General features: G+C 39.7%; 1 protein-coding gene across 1 annotated transcript in view; it reads right to left on the bottom strand.

The window, feature by feature from the left end:
- The window catches only part of CDK19 (cyclin dependent kinase 19), a 127724-nt gene that overhangs the window by 6262 nt on the left and 106992 nt on the right, over window positions 1-14470 (bottom strand). The window contains exons 7-12 of the mRNA XM_080586935.1: window positions 11898-12041; window positions 11577-11646; window positions 10317-10389; window positions 7291-7388; window positions 5662-5740; window positions 1511-1777 (exon numbers count right to left, since the gene is read on the bottom strand). Coding sequence (XP_080443061.1) covers window positions 1511-1777; window positions 5662-5740; window positions 7291-7388; window positions 10317-10389; window positions 11577-11646; window positions 11898-12041 — 731 coding nt within the window. The remainder of the gene's footprint in view (window positions 1-1510; window positions 1778-5661; window positions 5741-7290; window positions 7389-10316; window positions 10390-11576; window positions 11647-11897; window positions 12042-14470) is intronic.

The following is a 14470-nucleotide window of genomic DNA, read 5'->3' as shown; positions in this document are numbered from 1 at the left end:
AGGGCAGATAGCCAAATACAAGTGTAAAAAATGATAATCAGACCATACCAATTTAGCAAGTGACGTAAAGGGAACATACAGATCGTTATTTTGATGCCTGTGCTGTTAAAGTTTAGAAGGAAGGACCATAGGGGGTAAAAAAGAGTCTATCTATCTCAAAAAATGGAATTTAGACTGCTAAAAACTTGTGAGAAGCCTGCCGACATTTCAGAGAGCTCTGTAAGGATTCTATAATGGACATCATCAAACGCAGCACACCAGTCCTCAAAATACAGACCAAAACAGGCCAGCCATAAATACTGTGTAGTCAGACAGCTGTAGTGATCTGTCCAGACCTCAAGGCTGTCTGGAAGTTTTCAAAACAAAAAATAAAACAACAAAAAACCCAACCTTGTTGTCTTTACCCTTAAGTTGCCCTCAATGCCTTCATGATCACTTGTAATTAAGAGTAAAACAGAAATGAGAGAAAAATGTCTGGCACTGAGAAATCAATTGTGTGTGGAGGAGGTCTGGATGGGTAAGTCAAAGCAATTCCAGAGCTGTTTTTTTTTTTTTTAATTCATCTGCTTATTTAAGTTTAAAGTAGCCTGAACAGCATTCTCCAAGGTTGTATCCTCTTGAAGCAGAGAGAATCCCTAACATCTGTCAAAATATACTTTTACTAACTACCTTTCTATTATTCTACTTTCAACGTATTACTGTTCTAGTGAGCATATATTCACAAGTATTGAAGAGCATGGTTAAATCAACACTTTGTACATTTAGTGCAAGTCACTTTTTCAGTGGAAAATATTTTAGTAAGCGTAGACAAGTATGCAAGTCAAAAAAAAACCTCAGTGATACTGCTTTTACTAAAGAATGTTACTGCACTGGAAAACATGAAATCCATTCAATGGTCACATTAGAAATAATGCATGTTTATGCCCTGCTTCAGCATGAATCATACTGATGAACCAAAACATCATTCCTGTGCTAACATGCATTTTCTCTTTAACTTTAGAATTAGATTTAACAAAATATTAGAATAAACTACAGAATTATTCCAGACGTTTGATGATATGAGGTAGAATGAAGCAGAAATCAAATGGAAAAGCCTGGCTCTAATTTTGCTTTCACACAGGATTTAATTTTGCCAAGAGCCAAGTATTCTGAGCTTGATCTAATGCAGCGTTTACACTCATGAAATAGTTCTACTGGATTCAGTATGATTATTTTCGAAGAAACTTAAGCATGTGTTTAAGTGCTTTTCTGTAGTGGACTAGTCCTCAACCCTTTACAGGGTGCAGCAAATATAACTCGTATTCTATTGAAAATTACTCACCATAGCACAAAACCTTTTTACTGCCCTAATAGGCTTTAAGCCTGCATTTTTATCTAATGTATCAGAGCATGCCTGCTCAGGTTACAAGAAAAAAAAATCATTAAAACACAATTCGTTCTTGCAGCGGGGAAGGGAGAAAATGACATTTTGGCTCTACGTTATCGGAAGCGGCAAAAACTCGAGAGGTACCTGATAATCTGAAGGCATGACAGGCCCGCCTGAGTTAGCGCCTGAAGGCCCTATGCGTGGTTTCTTGTTTGGAGGCACCTGGTTGAGGCTGGAGTCCTGGCTGTGCTGGAGTCCTGCGCCCGCGCCCCCGGCGCCCGCGCCCGCGCCGCCGGCCGTCCCGTTGGTTTGGGTGCTGTTTTGCTGCTGCTGCTGCGGCGGCTGCGGCGCGGCCTGCGGCTGCTGCTGAGGTGCTGTTTGCTGCTGATGTTGGTTCTGCTGCTGCTGATTCTAGGGGGGAAGAAGAGACACCACGCCGTTATTTCCTCCGTGACCGTGGTGGGGTCACCGAGCCGGGCGGCGCTGTGCCGATGGGGCAGGCCCAGCTGCTCACCGGCAAAGCACGGCAAGGCTTTCACGCCTCAGATGGGGGTCTTCCGCTTGTGGTTCACCTTTATTTTTTGTTGTGGTTTTGTTCCGTGAACAAAGCAAGCTTGACTAAAACTGGAATGAGAGTCTGGTGATTTCTGCAGCTAGCCAAGCACTCAGCCCTGAATAACAGAGAGGAGGGTGGAAGGAGCTATTTATAAAGCAGTAATCACCTAATGAGCTGAATCAAAAAACCCCAAAATTTCACTAGTGCTCAGTGGCAGATGTGGTGAACCACAGTAAATTATTGTAAGTGCTTCAACAGCCCCATTCACCCAGAATCAAAACCACTTTTCCAATTTTCACAGATGACACAATAATGCAATAATGCAAATAATCCGAAGGAGGCTGGCAGCGGTATTGCCAGAAAGGTAAGCAAACCGAGACTGGAGAAATTACATAATTTCTTCCAGGTTGCGAGGAAATTTTGTGGCAGAACCAGCATAGTGTCATACCCCTTTTGCTCTCCAGTGTTTTTAAAAGCACCTTGGAAAAAGCGGTACACTGGGAATGCAGTCCAGCGTGGTGCCTAGGTAGGGGGTCATAAAATCTTATTGAAGTTGCAGAAGGTGAAAATCGACCAGAGAGAACCAGCTGACGACAAAAGAGGAGGCCACAGATGAAAGAAGAATCTGCTAAGAACAAGTGAAAAACAGCAAAGGAAGAGAAGCCAGCGAGTTAAGATGATACAGTGGCCTAACAGGAAGAGAGACAAGAGAAAGGTGTCACAGAAGGGAGAAAAAAGTTAAGAAAGGAATCATAGGAGCAAATGACACCGTACTCAGAGGGCTTCCGAGGGCTACGGACAGAAAAGAGCATTAGAAAACCAGCAGAGTGCATCTCTGCCCTCCACGATCAGACACTTAGAAGGAAACCCACCCATTTGCTTGCTTGCAAGCACCAGGGAGGGCTCCTCCACAGAGCAAGTAAGAGAAGAGCAAAGAAAAGCAATTTTGCTCCAAATGTGAGATACGTACCTTGCTCATCGTGAAAAACCCTACAGTTTTCATGGCTTGAATTAAAAAGCCTTACAGTTAAGTAACATCCCCCAGACAGACAGACATACACTATACTGCCTGGTAATATGGAACATTTCAGGACAGTCTTTTCCACAGAATATCTGCTTACGAAATTTTCAAAGCTTTGGTATGGCAGCCTTTCATCAAAACCTCACATTATCACTTTCTCGGAAATCACGACAATCAATTGCCACTAGCACAAAATTGATGCTCTCCATCACGAGAAGGCATTTTGTTACCTCAGACAAATGACAAACATCTGTAACTGCGACATTCACCACCACAGTTTCCCAAGGTACATTCAAATCAAATTTGCCATGATATATTTATTTAAGATTACAAAGAAGCCTTGCATCTCCGAGGACTTAGAGATGTCTTGTATTTCCATTCCACATTTAGCAAGAACAGGAATATATCCTACCATGAGTAGTCCTCAAATCCCATCCCAGTTGGATTCTGCTTCCAGGGGGATTTAAACTCTTAAAAGTTTACATCACGCTAGCTTGTCATAAACTTTGTTAAGAAGCAATTTATCTTTTAAATCATGGTTTGGGCTTCACTTATACAAACAAGCACCAATAACTAAGGCAGTGTTTGTGCTAGATTCTGAGATTTGTGTTTTCATAGGGATGTTGGGATGCGAGTGAGATGGTTGCTACTGTGAGAGCTGAAAACTGCAGTTTTGTTAACTGTAAAAAAAATACAGCAGGAACTCTCACAATTAAGCACCATGGTTCGTCATGGGTCTAATGTTTGGCACTTTGGACATGAGCACAAAGTTTACCTGACTAGCTTGCTCTTCTGTGCAGCTACCACTTCTACTGCCTTGGTAGAGACTGAGATCTACTCTATTGCATTCTGGCTGTTGCCTAACTGCACCACTTCAACACATGGACACAGCTCACAACTGCAAAAATACCCACAGGTCGGTTTATTTCACATTGGTTCTTAAATAAACACTATACAAGGTCTAAAGTTAGCAACATATGACCATGTGCCATCTCTTGGACATGTCACCAAAATTAAATTCCGATCCTGACAGAATTTTAATGAGGGAAGAATCCTTTAATTTTGTTTTACAAACACTCAGCTTAGCTTTGCTGACTAACAATTAGCCACGTTGAAGAAAGGATGCTTATGTTAAAGATTATTCAATTAAGATGTGAGTTCCAAATAAACAAACAGAACTCCTCCATATTTCCTAAGGCTATACAAGGGCTTTTGTTTTAAAAAAAGATCAGAAACTAACTCTATCATAAATAAATAAGTCCTTCCACTTGCAACATCATCAGAAAGAAACAAAGCATGGAACAGATCCAGTTTTCAGGATATTCTTTACCTTCGCGTTTTCTACACTGTGAGAACAGATTCAATGAGTAATGCTTAACTTAAATTACCTACACGGTCTGAAAAAATTTTATTTGGAGTGTGCATAAATACGTGACTGTCCCCAGCGATCTCAAAGATTGTTTATATAATGGCTCTTTTAAATATAAACATTCCATTGTTTTTTCTTCCCAATACTCCCATGGAAAAGACAGATATTTACTTTTAAATACACTGCCTAAACAAAAGCCAGAGTAATTTTAATTCATAAGGCTTGTTCTTATTTTTAAAGTTGTGCGAGTTAGAGCTACACCAGTAACTAAATCACAGTCAAATCAGTATCACGACTTTGACTGTATTTTTGCTTAGGTCTTTCAGTTTCCTCTTTTTGAATAACTATCTGGACAAAAAAATCCAGGACATTACCACTTGTTCTCAGTACAGAAGAATCCGCAATTTCTGTTCTGAAAACAAAATCTGCTGTCTGAAATGCATCACAATAGGCACACTTTTAAACTCAGCTAGTTTCTCATGCTACAAAGAAAATCTGAAAAGAGAAGCATGTAGTCAAAAAGTTTCTCAAAACAGTAACAGTCCTCTAGCAGCCCTCAGATAATTACAGTTTATGGTTGTTTTCTTCACATTTTGCTAGCTATACGTTACAATTGGTGCCTCATTGTACACTCTTAAGAAAAAATACCAAGCTGGTTCATCACACACTATAGCAGTATTGTTCAGCCTTCACACTATAATGGGACAACCACTGCTGTCACGTAGCATGGCTGAACTCAGATAAGTTGCAAACACACCAAAACTTACTACGCACACAAACAAGCTCTTGCTCGTGTCTAAGGGACTATGGGAAAGAGGGTATTCAGAGTGGATTGTCACTACAGAACAGTTCATGCTCCTTAAAACTCTTTTGTCTGAGGGCCCTTAAAACACGATCAGGAAACGGCGTGCAGATGGATGAAATGTTCTGATGTAGTGCCAGAAGCAGGCTGCCGCTATTTATTTGAGACCCTGACAACCATCTCCTTTCAAATGGCTGGATGCATGCCATTCATACAATGGAAATGCCATTCTTTTCCCGTGATCGCAGTGTATTTTCATTGTGCAGGAGGAGGTAGGCAAGGTCCTCCTGGAATGATGGCAGCTGAAAGCAGGCAACTGCTGACAGAACTCAGCCAGCTCATTCCCTGCAGGTCAGGGCAAACGGCTGGTGATACCACCCAAGACACCCCGAAGTCATCTGATACTTTTAATCTCACTGGAAAGTGGTTTTAAGACAGACTTGCCTGGAAAACACATTTTTGCTTAACTGTTCACATTTATTAGTTTTCATTTGGTAACGCCATAACTCTTCCTTACTGCACACTTAAAAAAAAAAGTTTATTATACCTTATCCCCTTTCTCTTCAGGTTCATCTTCATTAAGGAATTCTCGTTTAGGATACGGAATCTGACAGCCAGCAAATACACTGGAACACAGTAAACACACAATAAATACATATGACAAAATACATATGATGTACGTTTACTTAATGCTATATTAAAAATACAGATATAACACAATTTAATTTCTTTTATTTCATGATTCCTGTTTCCACAAGCGAGTGGCACTGAACACCCAAGCAGCAGATACCAGCAGCTAGATGCTGATCATAATGTCTTATCTCTTTGCTGTTGGCACGAGACCATCATTTAGAAATCATGGCATGGTTGAACATGCCCAAATGCCACAGCAACCACTTGTTGATTCCGATGGCAAAATACAGTGTCACAGCAGCCAGATGTTCCACAACACCTGGTTGGAGCATGCACGGCTCACTGAATAAAGAGCCTGATCCAATGAGAGTTATTGCCTTGTAAGCCCCTACTCGACTTACAACAATCTTAAATATATTTGCCAATCACAACTACTGAGTTATGTTCAATTAGCTTCTCAGGTCTTGTGTAGAGGGAAAAGACAGCTTTTAAATTCGCCTGGCTAATAGGATTTGGAACATTCCTTTATGTTTATGGCAGATACTTTATCATAATGTTATCCTGTAATCCCTGCGGAGCTATAGGCCTATGTACAACTGCATAATGTAAATGCTACGTAGAAAATTACTGGTAGATGCTGACCAGTATCAATTTCTTATACTTCTGTGCCAGCATTCAGAATTGCCGAAGGCATTTAGAATACGATACAATCAACGTGGCATATTTTTTTGAAGTGTCTCAACAGTGCCTAATCCAGGTGCTAAGTAGTGTTTTGACTTATCTAATCAGAGGAAAAAAAATGAAGGAAGAAAAAACTAGTTTCAGCTCAACTTCATTTGCGCTCCAGCGACTGTTCCCTCCTTTCAGTGTTTGTTCCCTGCTCGCTGAGGAAGCAGTGAAAGCAAAGGTGGAAGTCTCTGTGCATCCAGCTCCTACAGATCACAATCCTTCTGAAAACTGGGAAGAGAAACTAGAAGGGGAAAGTCTGCCAGTAGCAACTGCATCTATCATTTGAACGTGTCATGACAGTAAAATATACAGATACACAAAATCTGTACTCTCCAGCCCCTTGAACAAGGAACCTGTGGGACTTGTGGTAGTCATTGATCCCTTTTCTCTCCTCACACTGTTATGACCCGACACAAAAGGGCATGGGAACAGGCTGTAGATCGGAGAACAGTCCTAGTCCTAGGGAGAGAGGCAATGAAACGAAGTAACAGAGAGCAGGGCTCTGTGAGGTAGAACAGAACAGGGCACAGATGAATTCTCTAAATACTGTCATAATACTGCCACTGGCTTTGATAGCACATTCAGAATTACAACACCAGTGCGACAGAGCGTTGTTGCCCATGACCGCTCAGTTCTGGCACCAGTAGATAAAGACACTGCAGGTCTACACTGTTTCTACTGAGCATGCCAGAGCTTCTGCATCTTGTGGACACAGGTGGGCACCTGTGAATTCTTCAGCTGTCATCTCATGACAGGGACTGGCATTTAGCAGAAAGTAGACCTTCCTGAAAAGCACAGAAGAGGGAATACATACTCTGATGTAGGCAGAGGATCCTCTTGGAAGTAAGGGTCCTGCAAAGCCTGCTCTGAGGTAATTCTCTTTGTAGGGTCCATAGTAAGAAGTTTCTGAAGCTGTAAACAACATTACAAATAGCAAAAAGCTTATCAAACTATCACTTTTCAAACATACAACTTATACAAACGTTAAATTATCTGCGGCTTTTCCAGACAAGCCTAAATTAACATTTCTTGTTAAGTACCCAAGAACTAGAATGCATATTCCCAAGAGCCACAAAATGCTGTGGCTGTGAATGGCTCTTACGTAAGAAACGGCTAAGTGTAGCAGGCGGTATTAATTGCTAAGGCCAAACCACTGTCCTAAAGTAACATTAAATTCAGCTATTACAGGTTCATAAAGCATAATTTCTAAATAACTGTGCTGTGACACACACATAACTTTTATACTGTTCTACAGCACTGACACAACAGGAAAAGCGTGTCAGAAGAGACTGAATATGACCAGACTCTCCTTATCACTTTCAGCCATAAACAATAAATCTTCACCTCTCTAACCAGCAAAATTTCAGAGTCAGAGCGCACAGGTCCCAGTCCTACTCTAATTGGTTTTGAGATGCGAAAGCGGAGGAACATACCCTTCCTAGTAACCTTTTTTCCTTACTAGGCAATAACAAATTTATTAGCTAGAATGTTGCTGAATGCAGCAGGCTATAAAAGAGGATTATAATATATTAGTAGTATTAAACAGGAATTATAGGGATAACATGCCCTTTCTAGTCATTTATCACATTCTGATAAACTCACTGTGGGAAATTTGGGTGCTCAGATTATATTGCACGGTGTCATGCTCTCACATAAGTCTCTCTTAATACAAGTTAACAGTGAAAATAAAATTCCTTCTGTAAATGGCATTGTAGCTCAAACTATCTTCGACGCCTCCAACAAGAATACTCAGGAAATCCAGCAAAAGAAAATGACATATTTCACCCTCATCAAAGGCTGCCTCCAAATATGTTTTGTATTCTTTTTCATTTAAGGACAGTGTTATTGTACCACAGCAGAGAATCTAAAGATATCCAGAACCTTTTAGAGGTCTGCTCACAATCTTAATCATTCCCCTCTAACCCAGAGGATATAACAAGTTTGTCCATTCCAGGTGATGCTACACACGACATCACTCTAAGGGAGACACCCTGCCTATCAATGATACCACTCCGAAACAGCTTTCTTCGTCTGGTTTTCTGTAGCTTCTGTTGCTTCTAAGAAAATGAATTTTAAAAAAAGTCTGGATGCAATTTGTTTTCAGGTAAGCAACTGCTAATACGATATAGAGAGCCCGTAAGACTCGACTTCATCAGTGTCTCGTACCTCTCAGCAGCTCTCAAGCTCACTGATTGTCAGACTCTGGCTGGCCTGACATGATAGCTATAAATACAATGCTGGTAACTTTTCCAGAGCAGCAAGAACACATGCATCTCCCTGGACAGAAAACATTCTCCCTTTCACGTGGACATGAACATTCAATGTCAGTCAGCAGAGTGGCACAGTATCTGCCTCTTTGTCAAGGGTCATTTGCTACCCTGAACTGGTCTACTTGGTACCATATTCACCAGTTCTGTACGTGCCACACATTCTGTAAATACTAGTGCAAAGTCTTGCCCAATGAAGCAGATGTCTTATAGGTCATCTTGCAAGGTGCAGGTTACCTCAAGAAATAACATTACTGTCTTTGATGTGAACAAGGAGTTTCAGGGAGTCTGCTTCAGAAGCAGGTGCATTTCTAATCTCTCTATTTGGAGGACTAATGCACACCTTATCTCCAAACTCCGCTGGTTTGAGAATCTTTCACAAGATAAGGCAGCTACTGAGGCCCTTTGCTATAGAATGGTTAAGGCAATTTAGGTACGTGGACCTCCTCAGTGCAGAAATGAGTTATCAAGAAAGTTGTCCGTGCTCCTGAGCACTCATGCAGAGCCCTGGGAGGCTCACTTATTTGAGACCAGCCTCCACCTCTGTGGTCAATGACTAAACTATACCTCTATCCCTATTCATCCCTGATTATTAATAGTGAAAAAAATTTGACTACAGAAAACCTACCTTGCTAAGTGAACTAAGTCTTCTTTGTGATGTTCAGAAAGAACACTGAGACCTTAGGAAATCTCAGTTCTCATGCTCACAATTATACAGCAGAACACATAGGTAGACACCTACCTGTTTAATCACCCTGTAATAACCCTGCCTCTCTACTTCTCCATCATGAAAACCTTATTTGCTTTTGTAATATATTTTTGACACCCTTTGGTAAGTTTTTATTCTTTAGAGATTTAGTTAATATATGCCCCTGGAAAAGCAGCCTACCCACCCCAGATGATTCAACTTGGCATTCACAGCCTTGATGAATTAGCCATAAAATCTGTCAGCAGCCCATTTCCTTCTTTGCCCTTCCACAAAAGCAGGCTTTCTGGTGGCTTTCACCTTTAGTAGGAAAGCAGGGAAATTCAGGGGCTTATTAATGACGTCTGTTATAACTGTAGTCTCTTCAGTTAGACTTCTCCTCCAGATCATTCTAATTCTAGCCCAGAAAGCTGAGTTTAAGAAATTCTAATTATTTTTTCTTGAAGTCTCACACTTCTTATGTGAATGCCTCCCTTCACAAAAAAAAATAAAATTCTTTAAGATGTTCCCGAACATGCATTTTTATTTTCCTTTCCTCTTCCCTGTATTTCACAGAAGTCTTGAACTCTTGGGAGCTCTTTAGCTCTCTGAAACCATGTGGGACCGAGGGTTTGCTGAGGCGGGGTATACAAATGCCTTGCAGATCATAAGTACATGAAAGCTTCAGATCTGGAGTACAAGCAGTTTAAACACACCCTCAGCATGAATGTGAATGAAGAAAACGTATCTTAAAACTAGCCAGTTGGTGATAAATAGCTTTGTTTTTTATCAGTGTTCAGTAGAATGAGGTAATAGAACAGACACAGACATTAACATTAGAAATGCATTTCACTCCTGTGATCACAGTGATTTTCAATTAGTACCTACCAAAAGAAAAACTTTGCTGTCAGGCTTGACTTTGTGTTTCTCCATGTATTTTATGAGGCTACTATTGGCATATCTGAAAAATATTGTTAAACAAAGACATTTCTGAAATAATATAGCATTAAGAATATGGGAGTATACCAAGTGACCACAAAACCACCAACCTTTAATACGTGAACTGTAAAAAGAACTACTATCAGAAAATACGTCAGATACTTATCAAGCAGTTGACACTATGTATGCTTTTCACTAATAGCATTAGTATCAACTGTGTGCAGATTATTTCCATAGAACATGCAACTTTTTATAGCGTATGGATAAGCTGTTGACATTGGCATATGACAGTGAAACTCAACTTGAAGTTCACACTTGTTTTCCAAAGCAACTCCACCACAGAACATGTACAGCAGTTTCTAACAGTTAAGCTATTGTTTCCAGTTGAGATTTGGCAGAGAAGTTAACCTTTCTGTCTCCTCAACCTGCAGCAAACCACAGTCCTTATAGTTTCCAAGCTCGAAAACGCCCCAACTATGTATGACCTGTGCCTGGCCTTGAATCTGCAAATCCAGAGGTTAAGTACAGCCATTTTCAAAAGAAAGAAGCCTTGTGCACAGATAGCTTCACATCTTGTCTAAAGCCAGCATAATGAATCCATGGCAGAGCTGGAAACAGAACCCAAAACTCCCAAATCCCTGTCCCTTGCATTACAGCAGAAGTCTATGTTGCTCCTTACACCCTCTGATCTATCACCACCCACTACTGACTAATTTAGCCAAAGCCCCTGGCAACACTAAAAGAAGGAAATTCTCAGATCCCGGATAGGCTTTACATCACAACCTACTGAACGCATGACCTTCGTACAGAAACTTCTGCCACTACTTCACTGTCTCCAGATCTACGCTGGACAAAAGGACCAAGAGGTGCTTCCCTCTTCCTTCTCACACAAAATGAATGAAGTTACCTTGAACATCTAATGCAACTGGTTAAATCAACTTTGTCTGTCTGTGCCTGCCGTAAATCAAATTGCACTTAAAATGATCCCTTCTAGAGAAATAAGGAGGCAACTCAGCTGATGCTTTTAACAAGTTCCTGAGGGAGAGAACACCATTCAAGCAAAACACCTGATTCATAACAGAACATCTGTCACAGCTTTGGAACCCAAACACTCCAAAATCCCACCCCCCTGAAAAATTTTCAAGATAATAGGGGCCAATTTCTGCCTATCTCCTACATTCACTGAAATGTTGTTTTATCATCACTTACGTTGTTCTCCTAAAATCTTTCTGAAGAGTTGGATATTCTGGCATCTTTCTTATGTCTTCCCAATCTTTATCTTTGGTGGGGGGAAAAAAAGAGGAGAAGCATTTACAGTTCTGGAAGTGAATGTTAAGTAACACACAAGAAGAAATAACTACAGAGGATGTTTAAGTTTGTTGGCCAGTGCTATTGTTCCATAACTGTCAGCATTTCCAAATCTATCAAACTGACAGTTTCTTCACACCTATGCAAACAACTAGTCATTTCCTTTAGGAAAAAAATCAACCTAGTAGCATTATGCCTGAACCTTTAATGAAAATAAATTACCTGCAGGGAACCCCATTACGCTGAAAATGCGATCTAGCTGATCGTGATGAAAGGGATTACTTGTTTTGATGTCCTCCTGACGACAGTGAAATATAGGTTCCGATGTCAATAGTTCAGCAAATATGCAGCCAATTGCCCAAATATCTAAGGAAGAAGGAAGATCATTCACGTAAATTTACTGCACATCATCACTCTGATATTCACTTCTGTACAGTTTCTCAAAAATATGTACAATCACAGTAAGATAAAATGCCTCACTGTATGATTTCATATAGTATTTTAAAAATACATTAGTATAATAAATTAAAAAGGATAAAATCTGGGGAGACGGGTGTTTTTTTTTCCCCAAGCAAAATTAGACAGTCTCCAAATGTTGTTTCAAGTTGTATGCTGGCAGTCTAGCACCTAATGTATTCACAGTTAAGGCAGAAACCTACGCAGTATTTGTTGACGACATACCTTAAATGGCATTAAACTGACCATCCAAGCCACAACATTAATCCCCCATAAATATACAATGAACTAAAAATTGTATCATTTTCAGAACAATTCTAAACCGATAATTGATAACTAAATACATGCTAATAAGGAAAAGAGCCAATGATTCACATGCATAGACAAATAGTGTGAGCTACTTTAAATGGAGAAAAAAAGAGCCTAATTTTAATTAAGAGTAGAAGAGTGATTACTAAATTAAAAAGAAAAAATCATACTTGACAACTAACTCCCACTGGAACAACACTGGAACCGTTTCATCTGTATCTCATGCACATACACAGAACAGCATAATTTACTATGCTTTTATGAAGGTATCAACTGCTTTTTCATAAATTTCTCATTAATATGCTTTTCAAAATTAAATATATTGTGGACAAGAACAATAGCTTCATTCACAGGAGAAAAAATCTCTAGGTTTTATATAATCACTGCAGTTATTACTATCACCACCATCTTAGTGTTCTGCATGACCCAAGTGCTTTACTATGCATCTTAAAACAAAAGTGTGTATTTGTCAGTGAGAAAAAGGTTACTAGCAGAAAAAAGAAAAAAAAAAAGGAAAGAAGAAAAGGATTTGCTACATTGACAAATGCAATGTGTCTGGGGTATAACTCTGGAAAAAGACATTGAGATAGATGAGTAATGAACACTGCTGAATAAAAGACTGGAACCTTGCTTAATAGTTGAGGTTAAAATAGATGACACTGGGAAACCTTTTGGATTTTATTAAATTATAGGATAAATACAGAAAGCAATTTATTCCTATTTTTAAAATCTAATAGATAAAAAAATTACCTAACCGGAGTTTGGTTTATTAGATTCAGACCAAAGACAGCATCAGGAAGAGTCTCTTGGTTTTGTTACTTGCTTGCAATTAACCTGAGACCCAAAATCCCACCTCCTGTCAATGGTGCTGTTTAGATTATGCCACCTAAGAGAAATGTGGTCTTCTGAAGAAAGAACACATCTCTTCATGAAATCGTAAGGGATGAAGAAAGAGTCATTACACACTCTGCGCAAAAACATGTCTGTTCCCTTTCCATTATATTACAGGTATGGAGTTTGGGCTTTTAGGGCTGTCCCAATTTCTAAGCCTTTCCACCTACTTCTTTTACTGTCAAGGGTGGTAATGAAATATTCAGACTTTACAGTTTCAACAGGATATAACTTGCTCCATGCATTACATCACTTTCTAAGGCTTTTATCTTCCTTTGATTCTCTCATTAGCCTTATCTGCATGAAAACAAGATCTCCAGCTCTTGAGATTTTATCTGCTGAAGCAGGTAATATGGCATATTAATCACAACTCCTACTTGGGCAGTCGGTATAAGTTATCTACTCCAGTATGGAAATTATTTATTATTTGAAGAATAACATGTTAATTTAATAACATCTGTTGACTCATTTTCACACTAGATAGCAAGCCCTTTTGGAGATGGCTTATCTAGAGGCCCAAGAGGTTGTAACCCCGTTGGTTACCCTGACTTTCTGCAGTGCTCACTGACATAGTCAGGGAAAATCTGGGCCTCTGCTCATTCTTCTATTTGCAACTGCTGTGTCCAGACTGATCTTTTCCATTTGAAGAATTGAGAAAAAAACAACAACAACAACAAAAACACCTAGTATTCTGTTGACAGCAAAGTTGAACTAGGAAATGTCCCTGACCTGACACAGCAAACTCTGTCCGTTCATGAGATGAACCGTGCAAGAGAATTATCACTGTGGCAATGAATTCCCACTCCTGACTCTGTGATTAATACAGAGAGCACATTTTAAACCCTTTGAGAATTCAAAAAAAAAAAAAAAAGACATCTTAGTAACTGGTAACAAAGTTGCATCTGAACAAACACTGACAGCTCCCAAGTTGGTGTTTTATTTGTTATGGGATGGCATTACTAGACAAGTCAAGCATGAAAACACTTCAACCAGTCATCTAGTAGGTCACAGTACTGAGGCTCAACCCTTTAAGTTTCTTGCTAGATATCCTGCAGCTTCAAAGTACTTAGTATAGAAAACCTGAAGCTTTCATTTCCGTAAGTGAAGATTAAACAGCTGGAAAAGGCCTTATAGCCTTG

The sequence above is a fragment of the Anser brachyrhynchus genome (genome assembly GCF_964034855.1).
Source record: "Anser brachyrhynchus genome assembly, chromosome: 3".
Lineage (NCBI taxonomy): Eukaryota > Metazoa > Chordata > Aves > Anseriformes > Anatidae > Anser > Anser brachyrhynchus.
The sequence above is the reverse complement of the archived record's forward strand: the minus strand, read 5'-3'. Positions and strand labels throughout refer to the sequence as shown.